This window comes from Elephas maximus, chromosome 7 (genome assembly GCF_024166365.1).
Source record: "Elephas maximus indicus isolate mEleMax1 chromosome 7, mEleMax1 primary haplotype, whole genome shotgun sequence".
In the NCBI taxonomy this organism is placed as follows: Eukaryota; Metazoa; Chordata; class Mammalia; order Proboscidea; family Elephantidae; genus Elephas; species Elephas maximus.
In genome coordinates, this window is record NC_064825.1 from 54,839,581 (window position 1) to 54,864,930 (window position 25,350).

At 39.9% G+C, this 25,350-nt stretch overlaps 1 protein-coding gene across 1 annotated transcript; it reads right to left on the reverse strand.

The window, feature by feature from the left end:
• Window positions 1-265: 265 nt before the first annotated feature.
• On the reverse strand, window positions 266-1,278 carry LOC126079115 (olfactory receptor 52M1-like). The gene has a single exon (XM_049890047.1). It carries the CDS (start codon window positions 1,217-1,219, stop codon window positions 266-268), a length of 954 nt encoding a protein of 317 aa, XP_049746004.1. The 5' UTR covers window positions 1,220-1,278.
• Window positions 1,279-25,350: the final 24,072 nt, after the last annotated feature.

Sequence of the window (25,350 nt, forward strand, 5' to 3'; positions counted from 1 at the left end):
GCTTATTGTGCTTAGTTTTATGAAGTTAAATGGGTACGGAAAGGGATATTCTAGTACAAAACTCATGCCCTAATTTTCCCTCTCCATTTCCTGAAGTTGGGTCTACACCACACAGAAAACTCATGATCAAACAAAATAGGCTCTAGCATTTCACTTAAACTCTTATCCCCACAGATCAGATAAGACCCGGGGATTGCAGAGGCTTCCACAGTCAAGCCTTTTCTGCCATTACTAAACATTTATATGTGCCATAGATGCAGAACAGTCACCTGGGTCGAGCCCCTGCCTTAAGAATGTGTACAAGTCTCTCTCGGATCTGCTTGGAATGGACAGCATATACAACTGGGTTAAGGATAGGTGGGATGAGGAGATAAAAGTTGGCCGGAAGGATATGGATATGGGGAGGCACATGATGGCCAAAGCGGTGGGTGAGAGAGGAAACAGCAATGGGGATATAGAAAACAAGGATGGCGCAGATGTGCGAACCACATGTCCCCAGGGCTTTAAGCTTGGCTTCAGGGGTTTCCAGACCCATCACAGCCCTGAAAATCATCACATAGGAGGCAGTGATGGCTATTGAATCCAGTGTCAATATCAGGAATCCAATTCCCATTCCATATAAGTTGTTGACTGTTGTGTCACCACACGCCAAGGTAACCACTGCCATGTGCTCACAATAAGAATGGGCAATTATTTGAGTCTGATAAAGGGACAGCCTAAGGTGGATCATCAGGGGCACGGGTCCAATGTAAAGTACCCCCCGGAGGAGTACAAACAGCCCCAAACAGCCCACTACCTCATGGGTGAGCACTGATGTGTGATGTAGTGGGTCACATATGGCCACATAGCAATCAAAAGCCATGGCAAGGAAGATGCCTGACTCAATAGTGGCGAAACAGTGGACGAAGAACATCTGTGTCAAGCAGGCGTCCAGGCCAATGTTGCAGGCACCAAACCAGAAGATGGCCAGTAGTTTGGGCATGGTAGAGTTTGACAGGACCAGGTCAATGATGGCCAACATGCACAGGAAGAAGTACATGGGCTGGTGCAGGCTTCGTTCCACCCTTACCACCAGTAGAATGGTCACATTCCCCAACACGGCCACAAGGTACATGGAGCCAAAGGGAATGGAGAACCAGATGTGCAAGGATTCCAGCCCTGGGATGCCAGTTAGCAAGAAGGAGGTAGGCATTGAGCAGACATTATTAGAGGTAAACATGTTTGGGAATGTGATGTATCCAGGAGGCAGGAGGTCTTAGTTTTAGACTTCTACGCCTGTGTAAGACACTGCCTCTGGCAACTGTAGACTAGCTTCTCATTTCTATCCTGGGCAAGTGGTGGAACCTATAATGAAGAAGATTTCTGAACGCCAACTTGAAAATCAATATATTAAATATTTGGAAAAGAAACTGTCCATGATATCACCCCCTTGTTAAATCACCCCCTTGTTAAATGTAGAAACAGGCCTTCTCGTTATTTCTACTGTGAAATTGTCCTGCTACACTGTAGAAGTCCCCCAAAATGTTTATCCCCATTGACCTAGTTGATTTGCTTTGGGGAACTTTTCTTAAAGGAAATTGTAAATACATACAAGTTCTATGTTCAATGATTAAACTCAAACCCATATAATGTGCTTATCCCAGGATGTGCATATACTGCTCTTTTCACTGTATGAATAACAATAATAATAACATTGATAACAAACACTGATTAGCTATTTGCAACTGCTGATTTTTATAGCAATAAAAAGTTGGAAACGAGATGTGTTAAAAAATCATTGCTTAAATTCTAGTACATCCATTCATTGAATTATAACTATTGATAACTTTTTTAGAGTTATGTGTTTACCTGGAATAATGCTTAGATCATATTATGGTAAGTAAGGAGATGGCAGGAGGCAGATTAAGCTATGATATAATTCCATTAAAATATATAAGTATGTGTCACATAGATAAAAAAAATTAAAAAACACCCTTAAATAGAAAAAGAAAGATTTGTACCAAGTTAGTATTTGTTGATTTTGGGTAGGTATGCTCATTGGTGCTTTTAACTTTTTTCCTTTATTATACATGTATATTCTATCATTTAGTAATGACCAAGAGTTTTAAAAATAAGCATATAAATAATAAAGTCTAGTCAAAAACATGTAAGGGGACAATTTACTAAGGAAAATATTAAAACCAAAAAAAAAAACCTGTTCCCATCAAGTTGATTCTTACTCATAGTGACCCTGTAGGACAGAGAACTGCCTCCACCCCCAATTTTTTTTAGACCAAAAAAAAAAAAAAAAGAGAGAAAGAAAGAAATGTGCATGGGCTTGTTTAAGACAATTTGGGGGGATTTTGTGATTATGTTCTTTCCCTCCTTATCTATCCACTAGGGTGATCTAAGATGGGCCTTGAAGAATGGGGAAAAATTGCCTAGGTAAAAACCTAGGAGGTAGGGAAGGTTCTCAGCAGAAATATGGCTGTGTGAAGAAAGAGCCTATAAAGATTCTGTAAACCTTTATAGAAGCAGACTGCCACATCTTTTTCCCACAGAGCGGGTTCAAACTGCTGAACTTTAGGTTAGTGGTGGAGTGTTTAACCACTGCACCACCAACCAAAACCCAAACTCACTGCCGTTGAGTCAATTCGGACTCATAGCGACCATATAGGACAGAGCAGAATTGCCCCACGGTTTCCAAGGAGCAGCTGGTGGTTTCAAACTGCCAACTTTTGATTAGCAGTCCAGCGCTTTAACCCCTGTACCACCAGGGCTCCTTGAATATCATGTTGGTGAAGTACAATTTCCCCTTTCTCTAACTGGGTTTGTACCAGTTTGCTAAGATTGTCAAATGAATTGACTTCTTCAAAGATGACCACATTTGGCGTAGGTCCTAATGTCTCAAAGAAAACCCAGGTTTCATGGATAAACAGAATGAGGAAGAATAAATGAAGTTCCTTCAGAAAAGTTTACTCTAAGGAAATATTATTAAACTTTTTTGCTGAGAGCTTGAGAATCACCTGCAATTGAGAGAAGTCATACATTAAGTACATTGTTTTATGAGCAAATCTCTGGACATTTTGCCCATTGTCTGGTAGCAGGGATTCAAAAGAAGGGACTGCTATAAAAGTCAACGAGATCTTATTAACCACAACCATCTTGGTTTCTACTCTTTAAAGAGATGGGGAGGGTTGGGGAAAGGATGTGGGCGTGGGGGTGGATCAGCACCTTCTTGCCCTTCTGCCCTTCAGATACCGCCAACTAAGACTCTAGCAATGACTCCTATGGCTTCACTCCTTCAGCATTTAAAATCTAAGAACACACAACATAGCATGATTGAGGCCCTCCCCGCCTCAGGCCTACCTTCCTGATCTCTCCCATCTGGTTTCTGCAGGGTCAGCAAGTCTCAGAAACCCCATACTTGCCATAGTGACTTTCTTCACACAGACATGTTTTTGTTGAAAGGCTTCTCCACTTCCTTGCTTTTCACCCAGGCAAATTTCCCCCATTTTTCAAGGCCCATTCTAGATAACCCTTCTAGATAAGCCTATTCTAGATAACTCTTCCAGAAAGCCTTCTGTGTTATCTCTAGTCTATACCATAGTTAAGGAGGCAAGAGAACATAATCACAAAATCCTCCTAAATTGTCTTAAACAAGCCCATGACATTTCAATTTTTTTTTTATCTAAATTATAAGTAGGAAATATATTTCCATATCATGTAAGCATAACAGATACCCTAATGTAGCCTCAAAACAAACAAACCCATTGCCGTCGAGTTGATTCCAACTCACAGCAACCCTACAGGACAGAGCAGAACTGAGAACTGCCCCATTGGGTTTCCAAGGAGCGGGGGATGGATTCGAACTGCTGACCTTTTGGTTAGCAGGCAAGCTCTTAACCATTGCACCAGTGTAGCCTCAAAGGAGGTCCTTAATTCAGGCTTCAAAACACAGTTCATGTTTTTATGAGTTTGCTTACTTCTTGGTCAGGTATTGACTAGGTACTGAAAAGGAATAAAAGTTTTATAAACTTTAAAATGGTTCATAAGTGCTTTTTTACGTTAACTCTCACTGACTCTTCAGAAATTCCATGAATAGGGTACTTTACTATGCAAATAAGTGATAACTTCTGTAAAGTCAGTTCCTCAGGAGTCAAACATAAGGTTATGCTGAATCTGTCAGATAAAGATGGCAAAGAAATAAAGGTCTTGGGAGGCAGCACCACAAGACAATTCAGGGCACTAACTTTGTGGTCTAACAAATCAAGATTTCCTATTTCAGATCTTCATATTGCTCTGTGAGTTTTGGCAAAGTGTTTAACCTCTTGAAGTCTCAGCCTTTTTCATATATAAAATGGGGATAAAGGTACTGCAAAGGAGTAGAATAATGACTGTATGAGATAAATGTGGAACTCTTATCACATGGCAGTAGCTTCCCTTTCCTGAATTCTTAGTGTTAAGTATGAAGATTAGACCAAAAATGTACAATCTACAAATTGAAATAGTTTCCTTGTATTTGTTACATGGGCCATCTTAGAGGATACATCAAAAGTCCAGGAATTATAGGAATGGGGCAGGGGTTTAAGGTGAACACTGGTCAATAAACAATTTGATCACACATCAGGGGGGATGTCTGAAGTTTTCTGTAAAAATATTGTGATGGATCATAATCTTAAAGCAGAAAGGGGTTTAATTACTCAATATTGGGACAAACCAAGGTAGTAGCTACTCACCACAAAAAAGTCAGTGTCCAGAGGATAGCCTTAAACCCAGGAGCCTAACTTTGATTTGTGTTAGCCCCAGTTAAGCCAATTATACTATGATTAAGTTGTAGGCTGGAATGAAGAGAATGTGAGCATATGTATACAAATAATATCCACCAAGTTGACAATTGGCACCTTAAGTGGTGGTTTGAATGTCAGAGAAACATTTTCTGCATCAACCTACTAAAGGGGATCCTTACCTGAACGCTGGTGACATGCCTACTTGTCCTGGGAGAGACATTCTGAAGGTGGGTTTGAGGCTCCAGGAATAGACTTTTCGTTATGGTCAAATAAGCATGGATTAGAAGCAAGACAGACAGAGGTGCAAATACTAACTCCGCCATTTCCAGCTCTGCGACTTTAGGCAACTTAATCTCTCAGCCTCCATTTTTTATTCAGTTTCCTAGTCTGTGAAATGAGAGGAGTAATAGCACCTTAGGGTTGTTTCGTGTATTAAGCAAACTGTATATAAATGTGTGTGTTTGTGTGTGTGTATACACAGAAGGCCAAATGTTCCGATGCCTGGCTTCTGGAAAAGGCACAGTTTCACTTCCTCACCTACTCCTCTCCTCTGTTCTTTGCCTTCTTTCACACAACACAGACGCACAATCAGGGATGGATTATCTAATACACAAAGTAAGCACGGTGCTTATCACGCTTACCAGATCAGCTGTAGTGAACGATTTCGTATTTTTTCACCACATGAAAGATTGTGCTTGTAGGTGTGGCTGGCATCTGTCTCTCTCCCAACCCCACAGCACCTTCCTACAGGATCAAAGCCACTTTTCAAATACAGCCCTTGACAGCAAGGTATGCACAGGCTTACTTGTGCTTACTTACTGGTAGTGAACAATGTCACGATTTTCACTACAGAAAAGATGTGATGAAACCCACTTATATTGAGCTTGTTTCCTATACGTTTGACTAGATCTTTGAAGATCAGTCCTGCATGGATCAAAGGAAAAATGTAGCTTCTGGAAATTGAAAACTGCTTCCAGTGACTTTGGCCACCTCTCTGGAACGTACTTACCCCTTGGGGTGCTGTTTACAGATATCTAGGCTCAGTTCTTTACAGGGGTCAACTCTTTGGAGGCTCAGACACTTTCAGCTCATAGTCAAAGAAGGCTAGGATGTTGGTCTCTTCACCACTTTCTTCTATGCCCCCTCCTTATCCAGTCCTGAAAATAGCTAGTTATTTCCCAAGGGTTGCACAGAGAAACCTGCCTCCTTCCCTCTGGATGTTTAGTTACCCCCTTAGGAGGAGCCTTCACTGTCTATTCCACTCTACCTCTCAGAACTAGAACCCAGAATTCATTCCTACTCCCTTGTGTGGCTGTTGGCTGGCCCAGGTCTCTGTCTACCCACCTCTGGGCCTGAGGTACTCAATGGCTCCAAAGAGAATATCAGGATAGAGTTCACAAGAGAAATGTGGAAAAAAAAAAAAAATCAGATATTGGTATGACCAATATAGACACTGTTTTTTTGGAGGGGGGTTAATCATTGCTTCTTTTTTTTTTTTTTGTATTATACATATATGTATATACTCAAAACTTAGTATAAAACTAGGCTATACAAAGAAGGAGAAAGAAGACAATTACTTAAATATAACCTTTATCAGTACTGTAATTTTTCATTCTGTTTCTGCTTTTTTTCCTACTCATGTTTGCTTAAAAATAATTATTTATAACCACAAATCACAGTAGCTGTTTGTCCATTCCTGTGGTTTACTTTACCTAAAAATCCCAGAGTAGTGGGAAGCCTAGTTTGAGTTTTCCCTCAGAGCAAAGTGGCACAGACATATTTGTCAGTATTCTTTTCCTACCCGACCTTTGGTTAGGCTCCCAGGAGGGAAATTATCAACCGTTCTGTAGGCTCAGTAATTCTGTTATCAAATTGTTTTCCCAAAGCATTTTTCCAGTTTGTTTTAACCCAGCAATAAGTGAGTTAGTTTGCCAAATTTCTGTGTTGTAATTTTAAAAATATTCATTATGTGGATTGGAAAAAAAAAAAAAAAAGGATCTTGTATGAACACTTTTTACATTTGAACAATTTGTAGCCAATTGTATTTATTTATTTTTAACAACTTATTTCCCCATTTTCCCTACTAAAAGAACCACACCAGCTGCTGTTGTAGCAACCCTATAAGACAGGGTAGAACTGCCCCATAGGGTTTCCAAGGAGCTCCTGGTGGATTCGAACTGTCAACCTTCTGGTTAGCAGCTGTAGCTCTTAACCACTGTGCTGAAAAAAAAAAAAAAAATTCTTAAATGAAAGTGGGAAGAAAAATTTCAGGAACTATGTCAAAGATTTTAATGTTTTCTATAGGAAGTTCTGAAATATGTACAGGGAGATACATTTAAAATCACTTTGCATGACTCATAATATTCTATCTTGATTATGAGTTCCCTCAATTAGATTTCTTAATTATTCACAGAATATTTTCTCTCATCTGTAAGTTACTGTCATTGTCTTACTTTCCTCCTATTCATTCTCCTCTCTACTGCTGAAGTGCCATTTTGAAAGCGTAACATTTGATTGTTTCACTCCCCAAATGTTGATTTTTGTGACCACTTTTTCCATCTAGCTATATATTTATTTTCCCACCATCTCTGGGAAACAGCTGCCTTAACACAAATTAACATCCTCAGGTAATTCTGGAAGATTATTGCTCTCTCCCTGGCGCAGGCTCAAGCTAAAAGAGTTGTCAACACCTTAAGTAAAACTGTAGGGATATAGAAATTTAGATTCAGGATAGAAGAGTTGAATCTGACTGTAAAACTCCTGCTCTTAAGTTATAATCCTTGCTTTGGAACTAACTAGTTAGAATGGTTAAGAATCATATGACCATGTGAAATTGATCTATCTTTCTAGTCCATAAAATACTTATTGTGAAAAATGGACCTATTTTTTAGAATTTTTTTTAAGAGTTAGCACATTGACAAATAATAATTGCCTAATAAGTGTCAACGTTAATAACAAAAATAGTAAGAAGGCTGCCCCCAAATAGTTTCTCTGTTTCATCCATCATTGTCTCATACTGAGCTCTAGTCAATATTTGAATCAAAACTGATCTGTGGGTGTCCTAGTTACTTGTCCTAGCCTAATAAATCAGTCTTTATTCTCTCTGTCTGGGTGATCAGCTTGGCACATTTCCATAAAGGGCAAATGATAAATAAGTTGGGGCAGCTTGTTCTTTCTTTTGTGAATCCTTAGCTTTGGTCTTAGCCTTTACCACAGCTTCTTCAAAGCTCCCCATTATTTCCCTTCATGGACATTTTTAGAAAATTCAGCATGAATCTCTTGAAATCTGAGTCTTGATTCTTCTATTTACAAGTAATTTTTTGGATCAGTCACCCTTTCTGTTTGGGTTTTGTTAGAAAACAGGGTTACAATTTCTGTTCTACTTATAACATCAAAATAATGTTAGACAGTATAACAAGTAAATAAATTTGTGTGTGTCACGTCTCAAGTTACAAAAAAAAAAATTTAAGAATAATTGTATTCATTTTCCATATAGATGTGTGACTTGGAATAAGGTCCTTAATCTCCAAATATTTGTTTCTACAGCCGGTTTTGAAAACACATTAAAAAAAATCTGACACATGTTGTTGTTATGTGCCGTTGAGTTCATTCCTACTCACAGAGACCCTATATGACAGAGTAAAACTGCCCCCAGAGGGTTTCCTGGAGTATAATCTTTACTGGAGCAGATTACCATGTCTTTTCTCCCATGCAGCGGCTGGTGAGTTGGAACTGCTGATCTTTTGGCTAGTAGCCATGTGCTCTAACCATTGCTCCAGGAGGTTCCTTATCTGACACATAGTAAAACCAAAAAAAAAAAAAAAAACAAACCCAAGCCTGTTGCTGTCGAGTCAATTTAGACACAGCAAGTACTTCATAAATCAGAGCCTTAATGTTGGAAGTATCTGTTTTCACATTTATCTTCTATACTAGAGACTGTGAGAGCAGAGATCCCATCCCCAATGGACAGTAAAGGACTTGGGCCACGGCCGGTACTCAGGAAATGTTTGGAGAAGTGAATCCTGGTCTCCAGTTGCTGCTTTTTTTTTTTTTTTTTTTTGCTTAACTTTCAAACGAATAGCTGTTCTCTTGTATTCAGATTCTTGCTTTGCAAGACTTCGTGACACTCTCACCCTTACCCTACACACATCAGCTCCTAAGGGCCAAATGGAGTACTTAAACTGGAGGGATCTTAGAAGCTCATCATCCCTGTTTACTTTGATCTTTGAATGATGGGAGCTATCGCTTCAGTTCCTCCTCTGATACAGAAATATTGGAAAAAGTAGAGTAGGGTTTGGGAGAGAAATTGGACAAAAATTATCACAAGAATATCGACAGCTCCAGTCCAAACAATGGCCATAAAAGCCATCCGCAGGGTCTATAGGGTTTCTGCTGTGGGGTAACGGCAGGATATGGAGACCTAGAAAAGATGGGCTTTAAACATCTTCTTGAAGCATTGGAGAGTTAATTTAATAGTGAATTATTAGGCTGAGATCTGAGACAAGAGAAATCCAGAGTGGTAAAACTGGCATTTGGGAGCACATTTCACCTGATGGCATTTGTTAATTCTGAAGAGGTAGCTGGGAGGCTGAGCTATAATTTTGACAGTCAAGACAGGCTAGGGAAAAAGAATTTGCAGCCCAGAGCTTGTTGAAGAGAAAGTGGCCTTGGTAAAGATATGCCAAACCCCATTCCTTCACACACTTTAAGTTTGGATTCTTAAAGGCTGCATAGTGGGCATAAGGGTAAACTGGAAATAGACCAAAATTTGCAGGGATTGAAGCTCAGCTTCACATCTCCTTAATCCCTGATTGAGATTACTAATATCCTTTGGTACCTGGCAGAAACCAAACTAAGTCATATCTGAAGGAAAATTACGTTATCTTAGACGTTAGATCATTTAAAAAAATTTTTTTTAAACAAAATATCTGGTACACAGAAAAAATAAGCAAGTACAGAGGAGAAAAGGCAACATGAATGAGAACTAGTTATGAACATATCTGCAGAGGCCCCACAAACTGAAGTTATCAGGAAGAGAATTTAAGATTACTAGTAGTACTATTTCACATAGGTAAATGAAAAGATTTAGAATTCCAGCACAGAACTGGAAACTATGCACAAGGATTAGTAGATATGAAAAGGAACACTAATTTATATTAAGAACTCAATGGATAGATTTGGTAGCAAGTTAGGCAAACTGAAAAAAGAGTTAGTAACACAAAAATTAGCTCAAAATATGTTAAAAAAAAAAAAAGCATGGACAGATAAAAATGAAGAAAAATAAAGGAAAAAATATTCTGAAATAGAGGATAAAATGAGAAGGACTAACATGCAATTAAATGGTGTCCTAGAAAGAGAGGAGGAGAAGGTAAGGCAGAAGCATTATTGTGAGAGACTGTCTGAGAATTTAAAAAATGACTCAAGATATAAAGCTACAGATTCAAGACATCCTATGAAAACCAAACTAGGTAAATTAAAAAAAAAGAAAAAGTAAATTTCCACACCTACACCTATCATTGTAGAATTGATGAATACCAAACATAAGGCAGAAAAGATCTTAAAAGAAGCCAGAGGACAAAAAACTACTGAAAAAGGAGCAACATTTAGACTGACAGCAGCAGTATTTTCAAAAGAAACAATGGAAGCCAGGAGATAATGGAACCATATCTTCAAACGGCTGAATGATAACAGCCAAATTCTAAACTCAGGTAAAATATCTTTCTTTAAAACAAACACTAAGAGAATTCAACATCAGCACACCTACGCTATTTGTGCCCATTCCAAAGAAAGGTGACCCAACAGAATATGGAAATTATTGTACAATATCATTAATATCACATGTAAGTAAAATTTTGCTGAAGATCATTCAAAAATGGTTGCAGCAGTACATCGACAGGGAACTGCCAGAAATTCAAGCTGGATTCAGAAAAGGACATGGAAAGAGGGATATCACTGTTGATATCTTGGCTGAAAGCTGAGATTACCAGAAAGATATTTACTTGTGTTTTATTGATATGCAAACCATTTGACTGTGTGGATCATAAAAAATTATGGATAAAATTGCAAAGAATGGGAATTTCAGAACATTTAATTGTCCTCATGAGGAACCTGTACATAGACCAAGAGGCAGTTGTTCGAGCAGAACAAGGGGATACTGTGTGGTTTAAAATCAGGAAAGGTATGCATAAGGATTGTATCTTTTGTTATAATTATTCAATCTGTATGCTGAGCAAATAATGCAAGAAGCTGAACTGTATGAAGAGGAATGTGGCAACAGAATTGGTGGAAGACTCATTAACAATTCTGTTATGCAGATGACACAACCTTGCTTTCTGAAAGGGAAGAGGACTTGAAGCACTTACTGATGAAGATCAAAGACTACAGCCTTAGGATAGATTACACCTCAACATAAAGAAAATAAAACTCCTCACAACTGGGCCAATATGCAACATCATGATAAACAGAAAAAATATTGAAGTTGCCAAGGACTTCCTTGTACTTAGATCCACAATCAATGTCCGGGGAAGCAGCAGTCAAGAAATCAAATAACATTGACACTGGAGGGACCCTGGATGACATGGCTATGGACTCTATGTTAGCCCAAAACTAAAGCTATTCCTGAAGCCACCTCTTCAGACAAAGATTAGACTGGACTATAAGACATAAAATAACACTCGTGAACAGTGTGCTTCTTAGTTTAAGTAGATTAAAAAAAAAAAAAATGAGACTAAATGGGCAGCTCTTGTTCAGATGTGAGATGAGAAGGCAGAAAGGAAGAGAGCTGGTTGAATGGACACGGGAAATCTGGAGTGGAAAGGAGGAGTGCCCTGTCATATTATAGGGAGAGCAACTAGGGTCGCATAATAATGTGTATATAAGTTTTTGTATGAGAAACTAACTTAAACTGTAAACTCCCACTTAAAGTATAATAAAAAAATAAAAGGGCAAAAAAAAAAAAAGAAGAAAGAAATCAAACAACGTATTGCATTTGGCAAATCTGCTGCAAAAGACCTCTCTTAAGTGTTAAAAAGCAAAGACGTCACTTTGAGGACTAAAGTGCACCTGACTCAAGCCACAGTATTTTCAATCACCTCATAAGCAGGAGAAAGCTGGACAAAGAATAAGGAAGACCAAAGGAGGACTGATGCCTTTGAATTACGGTGCTGGCAAAGAATATTGAATATACCATGGACTGCCAGAAGAAAGAACCAATCTGTCTTGGAACAAGGGTAGCCAGAACGCTCTTAGAAGCGAGGATGGCGAGACTTCATCTCATGTATTTTGGACATGGTTTCAGGGGGTACCAGTTCCTCAGAAGGACATCATGCTTGGTAAAGTAGAAGGTCAGCAAAAAATGAGGAAGGCCCTCCACAAGATGGATTGACACCATGGCTGCAACAATAGGCTCAAACATAGTAACGATTCTGAGGGTGGTGCAGGGACCAGGCAGCATTTCATTCTGTTGTACATAAGGTTGCTATGAGTCCGATCTGCCTCCACAGCACCTAACAACAACAACAACACCTACACTAAATAAGATACTAAACAGTGTTCTTCAGGTGGAAGAAAAATGACCTGAGATAGAAGTTCAGGGAAGCAGGAAGGAATAAAGAGTAATGAAAAGAACAAACGTGGGCAAATCTAAATATCAACTGTATAGATTAATTTTAACATGAGGTTTAAAACGTATGTAATTTTTGTGGAGTGTGTGTACATATCATCATGAAGGGAGTAAATTGAGCTCATACTCTCCGGAGAGAAGATAAAAGTAAGATATTTTGAAGTGAAAAAAGAAAAATGAGTAATACAAAATAAGTAAATAAATAAAAATTAATAAAAAACAAGAGACAAGATGGGAAAAGTGTCATAGAACACTAGGCAAAAAAGCACATATTAAATGGTAAACTGAAACTTAAATATATCAGTAAATACATCAAATATAAAAAAAACCCTCCTATTAAAAGCAAAAACAAACAACACCAAAAAGACAGCAACAAAAAAAACAAATGCCAAAAAAGAAAATCAAACTGGGTTTTAAGAATACAAAAATTAAATTCTGTTTACAAATGACAGAGCTAAAATATGAGTATACAAAGAGCTTGAAAGTAAAATGATGGAAAAAGATACACCACACAAACACTAACAAAAAGAAGCCTGAAAAAGTAGACTTGAAGGCAAAGAGCTTTACCAGCACTTCCTGAAATCAGCAGAGATGTTCTTTCTGTAGTATACTGGGTGTACTATTACATCCTCGTAGAGTACCAAGCAGCCATTCTCAGGGCAACCTCAAAGGACAGGGTCTGGGCTCCTGTATTACACTACTCAGGGCATCAGGAACTAGGGCAAGGCCTCCCCTGGCCCCCAGCGTAATGGAGGTGGGGCTGTAGGGAAAAAAGTCCAGTTTCCTACTCTACAAATTGGGGGTCTTGGAGTGGATGATCCCAAGGTTTCCACAGGCTCAGAGGAGTGTCTATTGGCTACAGTCCTCCATCGATGAATCATACTCCACGGCCCTTAGAAAGTGTTTTCCACTCCCTGGAGGTCCGTCTGGGAAAAGAGCCTTGGGGCTTGGGGTGCTGAGGACTTGGGGTAGGGCAGAGCATGACAGAACACTGGGACATAAATCCGGGGTCAATGGGTAAGACCAGTTTTTGTGGGCGCCATGGGCTTCTCCTCTGGGAGTGGGGCTGGAATCATTCTCCTGGCTGTGGTGAGGATACCTCCAGAGTGAATTGGGCATGACAGGGCCAGTGGAGGCAAAGGTGAGCAAAGTTTCCAAGGTGTCTCACACTGGTGATGTAACCTGCAGGTTCTGCTCCTTTACGTGCCTTGAGACTGGGAGAGCCCTTGATGGCACCTAAACAAATATTCTTTGTTTTTTTTTGGTTTTCCTGCGTGGAGTGTCAGTGCTACTTTGGGCCACAAGGGTGGACAGCAGCCTATTCTTCATTGGTGACCACTAAGCTTTACTGGTGCAAGAAGAACCAGGGAAGAGTCATCCAGAGGTCATTATGGTTTCCCACCTGCCTCAGACTTGCACTTCCCTTTTTTAGCACCCATCTGATAATCTGAGATGGTCAGAGGAGAAAAGGGGGACTCTGAGATCACCCCATTTATTCTTTCAAAAACTATGCTCCAAACATCCTATGACAGAAGCTACATTAGGCTCTGGATGTAGAAAATGACTAAAAATGATTGAAGAGGTCTCAGCCCCACAGGCGCACATAGTCTGGGGTGGGGGTGGGGGATAGGAAAATCATGCAAAAAAATTCACGTGAAAGAAAACAGCAAGTACAATACTGATAATAAGGCAGCATGCTGTGAGGGAGGCCTGGGAGGCCACTAGGTGGCTGCTGCTGGAGGCTGAGCTGATGCCCCAGGTCTGCACAACACAAACTAGAAGAGGCTGACTCCCTGAACTGTGAGGGATGGTGAGATCAGTAGAAACCCCAGAACTCTCAGGGCACCCCAGGCCGACGTCCAAAGGACGTGCTATGCTCCCAGTGCTTCTTTCTTGGTGGTATGAAGTCCCCCCATGTCTCTCTGCTCACTTCTCTCTTTTACATCTCAAAAGAGATTGACTTAAGACAAAATCTAATCTTGTAGATCTCATCAACATAACTGCTGCTAACTCATCTCATTAACATCATGGTGAGAGAATTTATAATACATAGGAAAATCACATCAGATGACAAAATGGTGGACAACCACACAATACCGGGAATCATGGCCTAGCCAAATTGATACACATAGTTTTTGTGGGACACAATTCAATCCATGACATTGCAAGAGTAAAATGTGCACAATCGTAAAGCCTTATATTTTTGTCACCTCTTTTTCTGCCTCCAGTGTCCCACATTCTTATCCTATCCTATGTGTGCAGTCCTTCAATGCCCTTCACTGTCTTCAAGATAAAATCAAAACTCTTCAAGATGCTGGAATAGGCCTTCAGCATCTGCGCCATGCTTGCATAATATTTCATTGCTCACAACTACTTCTCACTCTCTACTCTCTGGGGTTTTAAATATTCTGCTTCCCCTTTATGGAATATATTCTGCTGCTACCCTCTTACCTGAATCTCTCACTTTTCATGTTTTAGTTGAGATGTAACTCAAAATGACATCTTGGGTCAGGGTTACTGACAATTCACAGGCTGCGCATCTCTGAAATAAGTTCCTGGGTGAGAAACACTCAAGTTGTCCTTCCCTGTTATTGTTGTCCTTGCTTCTCTTCCCTATGCCTGTATCAGAGTAATGCCCAGGATTTCAGCGTATTCTAATTTTCCCATGCAGGATGGATACAAATATGGTAAGACTAGGTCAATATGTAAGCAAAGGAAAGTAAGAAACCAGATGAATTAGCCTTCCTCTAACCTCAAGATCTTGGACAGCAAAAGGCCCGCTGAGGCTGGTGAGGATCACGATCAGGAGTTTAAAAGATGTTCATGCCTGCTGTAAGTCTACCATTAAGAGTGGTAACTTTGGGCCTGTTCTTTATCTTCTCAGATTTCAATATTTTTATCTTTAAATAAAAGCATTGATCTTTTGTTCTCTATAGTCACACAGAGGCCTGATATTGACTCACATTCTATCCAGGACTAGAAACACACAGGCAACACATATCAAGACTATATGGTAGTCATGCATTATTAGGCAGTAGTCACAGTAGTAGGAAACCCTGGTGGCACTGTGGTTAAGAGCTATGGCTGCTAACAAAAAGGTCGGCGGTTCGGATCCACCAGGTGCTTCTTGGAAACCCCTATGGGGCAGTTCTACTCTGTCCTATAGGGTCACTATCAGTCAGAATCGACTCCATGGCAACAGGTTTGTTTTTTTTTTTTTTTTGGCTTAGTCACTGTAGTGCAGTGGTTAAGAGCTCCAATGCTAACCAAAAGGTCAGTGGTTCAAATCCAACAGCCACTCCTTTGAAACCCTATGGGGGCAGTTCTACTCTGTCCCATAGAGTCTCCATGAGTTAAAAGTGACTCGATGACAATGAGTTTGTTTTTTTAGTCATGATTCCATTATGACACCAGTAACAAGAAAATTCTTTACGTCTAATATGCTTGCTCCTGAAGAAGGGAAAAGTAACATGAATCAGATCAGCTCAAGGTCTGTAGTCTGGCAAAGATGGGTTGCCTTAGAAATCTAGTAAGGTTGACTCGACTGAAGTGATTATATTTGAAAATTGGCTAGCCCATATATTTCAGAACTTAAGGAATGTTGCAACACAGCTCATTCTTTTTTTTTTTTTTTAACATTTATTGAGCTTCAAGTGAACGTTTACAAATCAAGTCAGACTGTCACATATAAGTTTATATACACCTTACTCCATACTCCCACTTGCTCTCCCCCTAATGAGTCAGCCCTTCCAGTTTCTCCTTTCGTGACAATTTTGCCAGCTTCCAACTCTCTCTATCCTCCCATCCTCCCTCCAGACAGGAGATGCCAACACAGCCTCAAGTGTCCACCTGATACAAATAGCTCACTCTTCATCAGCATCTCTCTCCTACCCACTGTCCAGTCCCTTTCATGTCTGATGAGTTGTCTTCGGGAATGGTTCCTGTCCTGGGCCAACAGAAAGTTTGGGGACCATGACCGCCGGGATTCCTCTAGTCTCAGTCAGACCATTAAGTATGGTCTTTTTGTGACAGCTCATTCTTTGTGGAGCAGTATTTAGGGGAGAGCCAGAGGCATACCTTCTCTGAAAGTTGCAGGCCAAGGATAAAAAAAAGTGTTTCAAGGTAGAGCCAATGAGCAATGTGAGGCTGGAGAATATGAAATTATGAGGCACAGGGGAAATGAGGGTGTTAATGTCAAAGCAATTCAGACAATTAGCCATACTTGACTCAGATAGGTAACTAAATCTGACTGAGAAAATTGAAATTAATGGATGTAGAGACAGAGGAAATGAGGGAGTGAGAAAGCAGGAAAGATTGTAACTCCTAGTCAGATAGTGAAATTTTATAGTGAAATGTAATGGAGATGAAAATGAAAGACAGTGGATTTGAGAAAGTCCAGGAATCAGACAGGGAGTTGAGTGGCTTGTCTTCATAGAAATAAAACCTCCACCATTGATGTCAGGAGCTGGGGTAAAGTGGCAGATTGATGGAGGTTGAAAAACCCTCAATAAATTATTTCTGTCCACACACAGCCTCAATAGGTCCTTCAAGTGAGAAGGAGGGATAGAGAGATGGTGTTACCTTTATTTGCAGCTTATAACATCTGGTCGTGAGTCTCTGACAAGCTGAAAGAATAAACCCTGGAAATACTAATGGGTAACTCCAAATTTGTCTGCTTTGCTTTGAAGTGCATGGGGCATGAAGAATGGTTAGCCACCATTACTGAGGGCTAAAGTAAACAGCGCCCTCGGAAGACAGCCTTTTTTAGTCATAAGCTAAAGATCTGGGAGAGTAGTTTTCTTGGAAAGTCTGACAATTTAGGATTATTTATTTATACAGGATAAGAGCTCCAAAAACTTGAGGATACAATATACTTAGTATATGGAAGATGTAGAATTTAAACCTAAGGCATCTGAACCCAAAACATTTGCTTTTAACAGTTTATAAATTTTAGGCAAATTACTTAGCCCTTCTGTGCCTTAGTTTTCTAATCTGAAAAGTGGGCATTATAAAAATCCATATCTCAAAGATTTATTTTGGTGATAAAGGAGGAGAAAAAATATGCAGGGAGGACTGAATAGCCAGAAGAGCCACAGTAGGGCAGCGAGAGGCAATAATGAGATGAGAACATGAGATAAGATAGGAGTCCTTAGAGGTGCTGGATAGGAATTTCATTCAATGACTGAAAATTAGAGGGGATAAGATTTGGTTTTAAATATTGATTGGGGTCTGTCTTAGTTATCTACTGCTGCTATAACAGAAATACCACAAGAAGATGGCTTTAAAAAAGAGAAATTTATTCTCTTACAGTCTAGTAGGCTACAAGTCCAAATTCAGGGTGTCAGCTACAGGGGAAGGCTTTTTCTCTCTGTTGGCTCTGGAGCAAGGTCCTTGTGATGCATCAGGTCTGGCAGTATCTCAGTACAAGAACCTCAGGTCCAAAGGACGTTCTGTGCTCCCAGTGCTGCATTCTTAGTGGTATGAGGTCCCCCGCCTCTCTGCTCGATTCTCTCTTTTATAGCTCAAAGAGATTGGCTTAGGACACTACCTGATCTTGTACATCTCATCGTTATAACTGCCACTAATCCATCTCGTTTCATCACAATGATAGGATTTACAACACATACGGAAATCACATAAAATGGTGGACAATCACACAATACTGAGACTCATGGCCCAGCTAAATTGATAGATATTTTGGGGGGGACACAATTCAATCCATGACAGCGTCAAACAACCCAACATTTTGCAAGTCAATCTGACACCTAAATTGGCTGAGATTTCCAAGCGGTATGTAGCCACATCTCAGAGTGAAGATGAGGATTTGTATCTGAAGGGGATTCTCTCAGCTACTTGTACACCCACAGATCCTTGAGGCTCTTACAGAAACCTCCCATGAGTTGGAAAGCACAGAAAACTATAGACTGTCAATGGCCCAGTGAGGAGTGGATTTAGTGGGGTCCTAGAGATTGGATGGGTTGTGGGTTGATGAAGTTTATGGGTGGGACTTGGGATATGGGGAGTTCAGAATGGGATGAAGGATGTGATAAAACTTACAAAAGGCGTGAAACTCACAGGCGGGTGTCAAGGATGCAGTGAGGATAAGGAAAACTGAGGTTTAGGGAAAACTTGGTCAGGGATACACATACAGTAAGTGGAAGAACTGGCATGCAGAATCAGAAAGCTGTGGGCCCATGTCCATGCACTTAACCACTGTGGTATATACACCACTTCCCTCATAGGAAACAAAACAAAACACCATGAACTTACATTTGTCTGATCTCAAAGCCCAAATCCTGGCTCTACCACTTATAAGTTAGGTGGATTAGGGGAAAATGTCTTACTTGTCCTGAGAATTAGTATTCTCATTTATAGACCAAGGAATTAATCTTCAAAACTTCAGAGATGATTTATACAAGTCACTCAAATGGTATTTATTCCCATATTCTCCTATTCAGCATCTGACCTAGTAAGTTAAAAATTCTTTCTTTAGAATCTCACATAAACAATGGATTACTTCAGAGAGACAGCAATACCAAACTCATTAAGAAAGTTATAAACTGGAAATCCAATATTGAATTGTAAACAGAAATAGAATTGTTTTGGCCATTGGTATTATTGTGTTGGCCTGACCAGCATATTCTCTTCACCTTTGATTGACCTACATGGGAAGCTAAATTGTAGTGACAGGATTGCTTGGACGAACCGGTACATTCACATAAAAGATTAAAATATTTAATGCCATCAGAGGCAGGGCCAAGATGGCTGACTAGGTAGATGCTACTTCGGATCCCTCTTGCAACAAAGACAAGTGAATCGATCACATACATAACAATCTACGAACCCTGAACAACAAACACAGATTTAAAGAGTTGACCTGAGTGACAGAGACAGAGAACGAACAAATACAGGGAAGCAGTGACTGTTTTCGGAGCCTTGAGCCAGCATCCCAGTCAGGTAACCTTGGCACCAGGCTTAGGATTGGGCCCAGGGGAGCTGAACACAAAATCTTGTCACGGCGCAAACAAGGGGCGCAGCCCTACCCCCCTGAACTGACCCCGGGAGGGGGTCCAGCCGGTCAGCACGGGTGGCGCGGCGATGCCGCTGGTGGGAGAAGTCCCCAGGAGGCAGTGACTGGTTTTGGAGCCAGGAGTGCAGCGACCCAGCCATGGAACCTTGGCGCCGGGCTTTGGACTGGGTGCAGGGGAGCTGAACACGGCATCTGGACACGGCGAAAACACGGGTGCAGCCCTACTCCCCTAAACTAACCCCGGGAGGGGGCCCAGCCGGTCCGCGGGGGCGGCGCGGTGACGGGGCTGGCGGGAGGAGAAGTCCCCGGGAGGCAGCGACTGATTTTGGAGCCAGGAGTGCAGCGTCACAGCAGGGGAACCTTGATGCTGGGCTTTGGACTGGCAGCGGAGGATGTGACCGTGGCTTCAGCAGGCCAGACCCTCGGGGGCAATCTCCACACAGCCAGCACACATAGGCGACACACCCCTCGGGAATCTCAGATAAAATAGTCATCCCAAGCAAGATAAGCAACTTTGGCTATATTCCGGGGTGCTACTCTCCTGTTTTTCTGAACCCTCCCCTCCCCTTCCCAGGTAGCTTCATTAACATTGGAATTTCCTGAGCCAGAGGGAGAACGGCTCCGGCTCCATGGCGGCTTTGCTTTTCACTTTTTTTTTTTTGGTCTTTTCCTAACCCATTCTTCCGGCCTGAGAGAAACCACCACAAAAAACCCAGTGACCAAAAATCCTTCCCTAATTGGACTAAAAACACGGAAGCAGCTCCAGCCAAGCATATATGATCCAAATCTCGGGCTTTCATCCTTACAGGGAACAAGGTGGCGGTTATAATTCAAAGGCAGTTCTGATAGGGATCTGACTGCATTTTTTTTTAGGGGATTTACTGGAAAAACAAGTTTTCCAGGTTTGATATCTCTGCTTCTTCAACAGAGACCTAACTGACCCACAACAGGGAACTGAGGGCTGAAGCTCCCCTCAGACCACCTAGCCTCTTGCCTTAGGGGTCTAAGGAGGGTGACACCTACCAATCAGTAGAGGTACTTGCATTGAGGGCCTAAGGTACAGCTGCAGTGCCCTCCCACCCAGGTGCTATAGCAATAGAGACACACCTACCTCACTGACACTTGGGGGAAGCCTGTCAGCATCCTGCCCCCACTGGAGTGTGAACCCCAGCTGCTAATAGAATCTGGTGCACACAACTATCACCATTACTTTTTGAGGTGGATAGGTGTTAGGGTGCAGTACACACTTGATGACCCAAAATCAGATTCTACTCAAGAATAGTGAATAGACTCAAGCATATATATCTGGCAACAGCCCAAACCAGCTGGTAATAGGTCATAAGTAAGTCAAGGGCTACAACAAACAAGACAGCACAATCTAGTAGCCCATTCACATATATTGAAAGAAAACAAAACAAGATAAGACTTAGTGAGCAATTATAGAATAAACCACTACTATATCTTAGTGATGGCTCGGAGACAGCAGTCGATATCAAACCACATAAAGAAGCAGACCATGACAGCTTCTACAACCCCCCAAACAAAAGAATCAAAATCTTTCCCAAAAGAAGATACAATCCTGGAAGTATCAGATACAGAATGTAAAAAACTAATTTACAGAATGTTTCAAGACATGAGGGATGACCTCAGAAATGAAATAACGCAAACTGCTGAAAAAGCCAAGGAACACACTGATAAAACAGTTGAAGAACTCAAAAAGATTATTTAAGAACATAGTGGAAAAATTAATAAGTTGCAAGAATCCATAGAGAGACAGCATGCAGAAATCCAAAAGATTAACAATAAAATTACAGAATTGGAGAATGCAATAGGAAGTCAAAGGAGCAGACTCGAGCAATTAGAATGCAGACTGGGAAATCTGGAGGACCAGGGAATTAACACCAACATAGCTGAAAAAAAATCAGATAAAAGAATTTAAAAAAATGAAGAAACCTTAAGAATCATGTGGGACTCTATCAAGAAGGATAACTTGCGGGTGATTGGAGTCCCAGAACAGGGAGGGAGGACAGAAAACACAGAAAAAATAGTTGAAGATCTGCTGACAGAAAACTTCCCTGACATCATGAAAGACGAAAGGATATCTATCCAAGATGCTCATCGAACCCCATTTAAGATTGATCCAAAAAGAAAAACACCAAGACATATTATCATCAAACCTGCCAAAACCAAAGATAAACAGAAAATTTTAAAAGCAGCCAGGGAGAAAAGAAAGGTCTCCTTCAAGGGAGAATCAATAAGAATAAGTTCAGACTACTCAGCAGAAACCATGCAGGCAAGAAGGCAATGGGATGACATATACAGAGCACTGAATGAGAAAAACTGCCAGCCAAGGATCATATATCCAGCAAAACTCTCTCTGAAATATGAAGGCGAAATTAAGATATTTACAGATAAACACAAGCTTAGAGAATTTGCAAAAACCAAACCAAAACTACAAGAAATACTAAAGGAAATTGGTCAGAAAACCAATGATATCAGATACCAGCACAACACAAGGTCACAAAACAGAACATCCTGATATCAACTCAAATAGGGAAATCACAAAAACAAATTAAGATTAATTAAAAAAAAAAATGCTCATAACAGGGAATCATTGAAGTCAATATGTAAAAGATCACAATAATCAAAAAGAGGGACTAAATACAGGTGGCATAGAAATGCCATATGGAGAGGGATAGAAGGTGATACAGGACAATACAAGTTAGGTTTTTACTTAGAAAAATAGGGGTAAATATTAAGGTAACCACAAAGAGGTATAACAACTCCAGAACTCAAGATAAAAGCCAAGAAAAACGTAACGACTCAACAAACATAAAGTCAAATACTATGAAAATGAGGATCTCACAATTTACAAAGAAAAACATCTCAGCACAAAAAAGTAAGTGGAAAAATGAAATTGTCAACAACACACATAAAAAGGCATCAAAATGACAACACTAAACATTTATCTATAATTACGCTGAATGTAAATGGACTAAATGCACCAATAAAGAGACAGAGAGTCTCGGACTGGATAAAGAAACACGATCTGTCTATATGCTGCCTACAAGAGACACACCTTCGACTTAGAGACACAAACAAACTAAAACTCAAAGGATGGAAAAAAATATATCAAGCAAACAATAAGCAAAAAAGAAGAGGAGTAGCAATATTAATTTCTGACAAAATAGACTTTAAACTTAAATCCACCACAAAGGATAAAGAAGGACACTACATAACGATAAAAGGGACAATTGATCAGGAAGACATAACCATATTAAATATTTATGGACCCAATGACAGGGCTGCAAGATACATAAATCAAATTTTAACAGAATTGAAAAGTGAGATAGACACCTCCACAATTATAGTAGGAGACTTCAACACACCACTTTCGGAGAAGGACAGGACATCCAGTAAGAAGCTCAATAGAGACACGGAAGACCTAATTACAACAATCAACTAACTTGACCTCATTGACTTATACAGAACTCTCCACCCAACTTCTGCAAAGTATACTTTTTTTTCTAGCACACATGGAACATTCTCTAGAATAGACCACACATTAGGTCATAAAACAAACCTTTGCAGAATCCAAAACATCGAAATATTACAAAGCATCTTCTCAGACCACAAGGCAATGAAACTAGAAATCAATAACAGAAAAACTAGGGAAAAGAAATCAAATACTTGGAAACTCAACAATACCCTTCTGAAAAAATACTGGGTTATAGAAGACATTAAGGAGGGAATAAGGAAATTCGTAGAATGCAACGAGAATGAAAATACTTCCTATCAAAACCTCTGGGACACAGCAAAAGCAGTGCTCAGAGGCCAATTTATATTGACAAATGCACACACACAAAAAGAAGAAAGAGCCAAAATAAGAGAACTGTCCCTACAACTTGAACAAATAGAAAGTGAGCAACAAAAGAATCCATCAGACACCAGAAGAACACAAATAATAAAAATTAGAGCTGAACTAAATGAATTAGAGAACAGAAAAACAATTGAAAGAATTAGCAAAGCCAAAAGCTGGTTCTTTGAAAAAATTAACAAAATTGATAAACCGTTGGCTAGAATGACTAAAGAAACACAGGAAACAAATAACCCGAATAAGAAACGAGAAGGGCCACATCACAACAGACCCAAAAGAAATTAAAAGAATCATATCAGATTATTACGAAAAATTGTGCTCTAACAAATTTGCAAACCTAGAAGAAATGGATGAATTCCTGGAAAAGCACTACCTACCTAAACTAACACATTCAGAAGTAGAACAACTAAATAGACTCATAACAAAAAAGATATTGAAATGGTAATCAAAAAACTCCCAACAAAAAAAAGCCCTGGCCCGGACGGCTTCACTGCAGAGTTCTACCAAACTTTCAGAGAAGAGTTAACACCACTACTACTACAGGTACTTCAAAGCATAGAAAATGACGGAATACTACCTAACTCATTCTATGAAGCCACCATCTCCCTGATACCAAAACCAGGTAAAGACATCACAAAAAAAAGAAAATTACAGACCTATATCCCTCATGAACATAGATGCAAAAATCCTCAACAAAATTCTAGCCAATAGAATTCAACAACATATCAAAAAAATAATTCACCGAAACCAAGTGGGATTTATACCAGGTATGCAGAAAAACCATTAATGTAATCCACCATATAAATAAAACAAAAGACAAAAAGCGCATGATCTTATCAATTGATGCAGAAAAGGCATTTGACAAAGTCCAACACCCGTTTATGATAAAAACTCTCACCAAAATAGGAATTGAAGGAAAATTCCTCAACATAATAAAGGGCATCTATGCAAAGCCAACAGCCAACATCACTCTAAATGGAGAGAGCCTGAAAGCATTTCCCTGGGGAACGGGAACCAGACAAGGATGCCCTTTATCACCGCTCTTATTCAACATTGTGCTAGAAGTCCTAGCCAAAGCAATTAGGCTAGACAAAGAAATAAAGGGCATCCGGATTGGCAAAGAGGAAGTAAAATTATCTCTATTTGCAGATGACATGATCTTATACACAGAAAACCCCAACGAATCCTCCAGAAAACTACTGAAACTAATAGATGAGTTTGGCAGAGTCTCAGGTTATAAGATAAACATACAAAAATCACTTGGATTCCTGTACATCAACAAAAAGAACATCAAAGAGGAAATAACCAAATCAATACCATTCACAGTAGCCCCCAAGAAGATAAAATACTTAGGAATAAATCTTACCAAGGATGTAAAAGACCTATACAAAGAAAACTACAAAGCTCTACTACAAGAAATTAAATAGGACATAGTTAAGTGGAAAAACATACCTTGCTCATGGATAGGAAGACTTAACATAGTAAAAATGTCTATTCTACCAAAAGCCATCTATACATACAATGCACTTCCGATCCAAATTCCAATGTCATTTTTTAAGGTGATAGAGAAACAAATCACCAGCTTCATATGGAAGGGAAAGAAGCCTTGGATAAGCAAAGCATTACTGAAAAAGAAGAAGAAAGTGGGAGGCCTCACCTTACCTGACTTCAGAACCTATTATACAACCACAGTAGTCAAAACAGCCTGGTACTGGTACAACAACAGACACATAGACCAGTGGAAGAGAATTGAGAACCCAGATATAAATCCATCCACATATGAGCAGCTGATATTTGACAAAGGCCCAGTGTCAGTCAGTTGGGGAAAAGATAGTCTTTTTAACAAATGGTGCTGGCATAACTGGATATCCATTTGCAAAAAAAGGAAACAGGACCCATACCTCACACCATGCACAAAAACTAACTCCAAGTGGATCAAAGACCTAAACATAAAGACTAAAACGATAAAGATCATGGAAGAAAAAATAGGGACGACCTTAGGAGCCCTAATACAAGGGATAAACAGAATACAAAACATTACCAAAAATGACGA

Excerpts from the sequence above, each read along its gene's own strand:
- LOC126079115 (XM_049890047.1), bottom strand. The coding sequence starts at position 1,219 with ATGTTTACCTCTAATAATGTCTGCTCAATGCCTACCTCCTTCTTGCTA.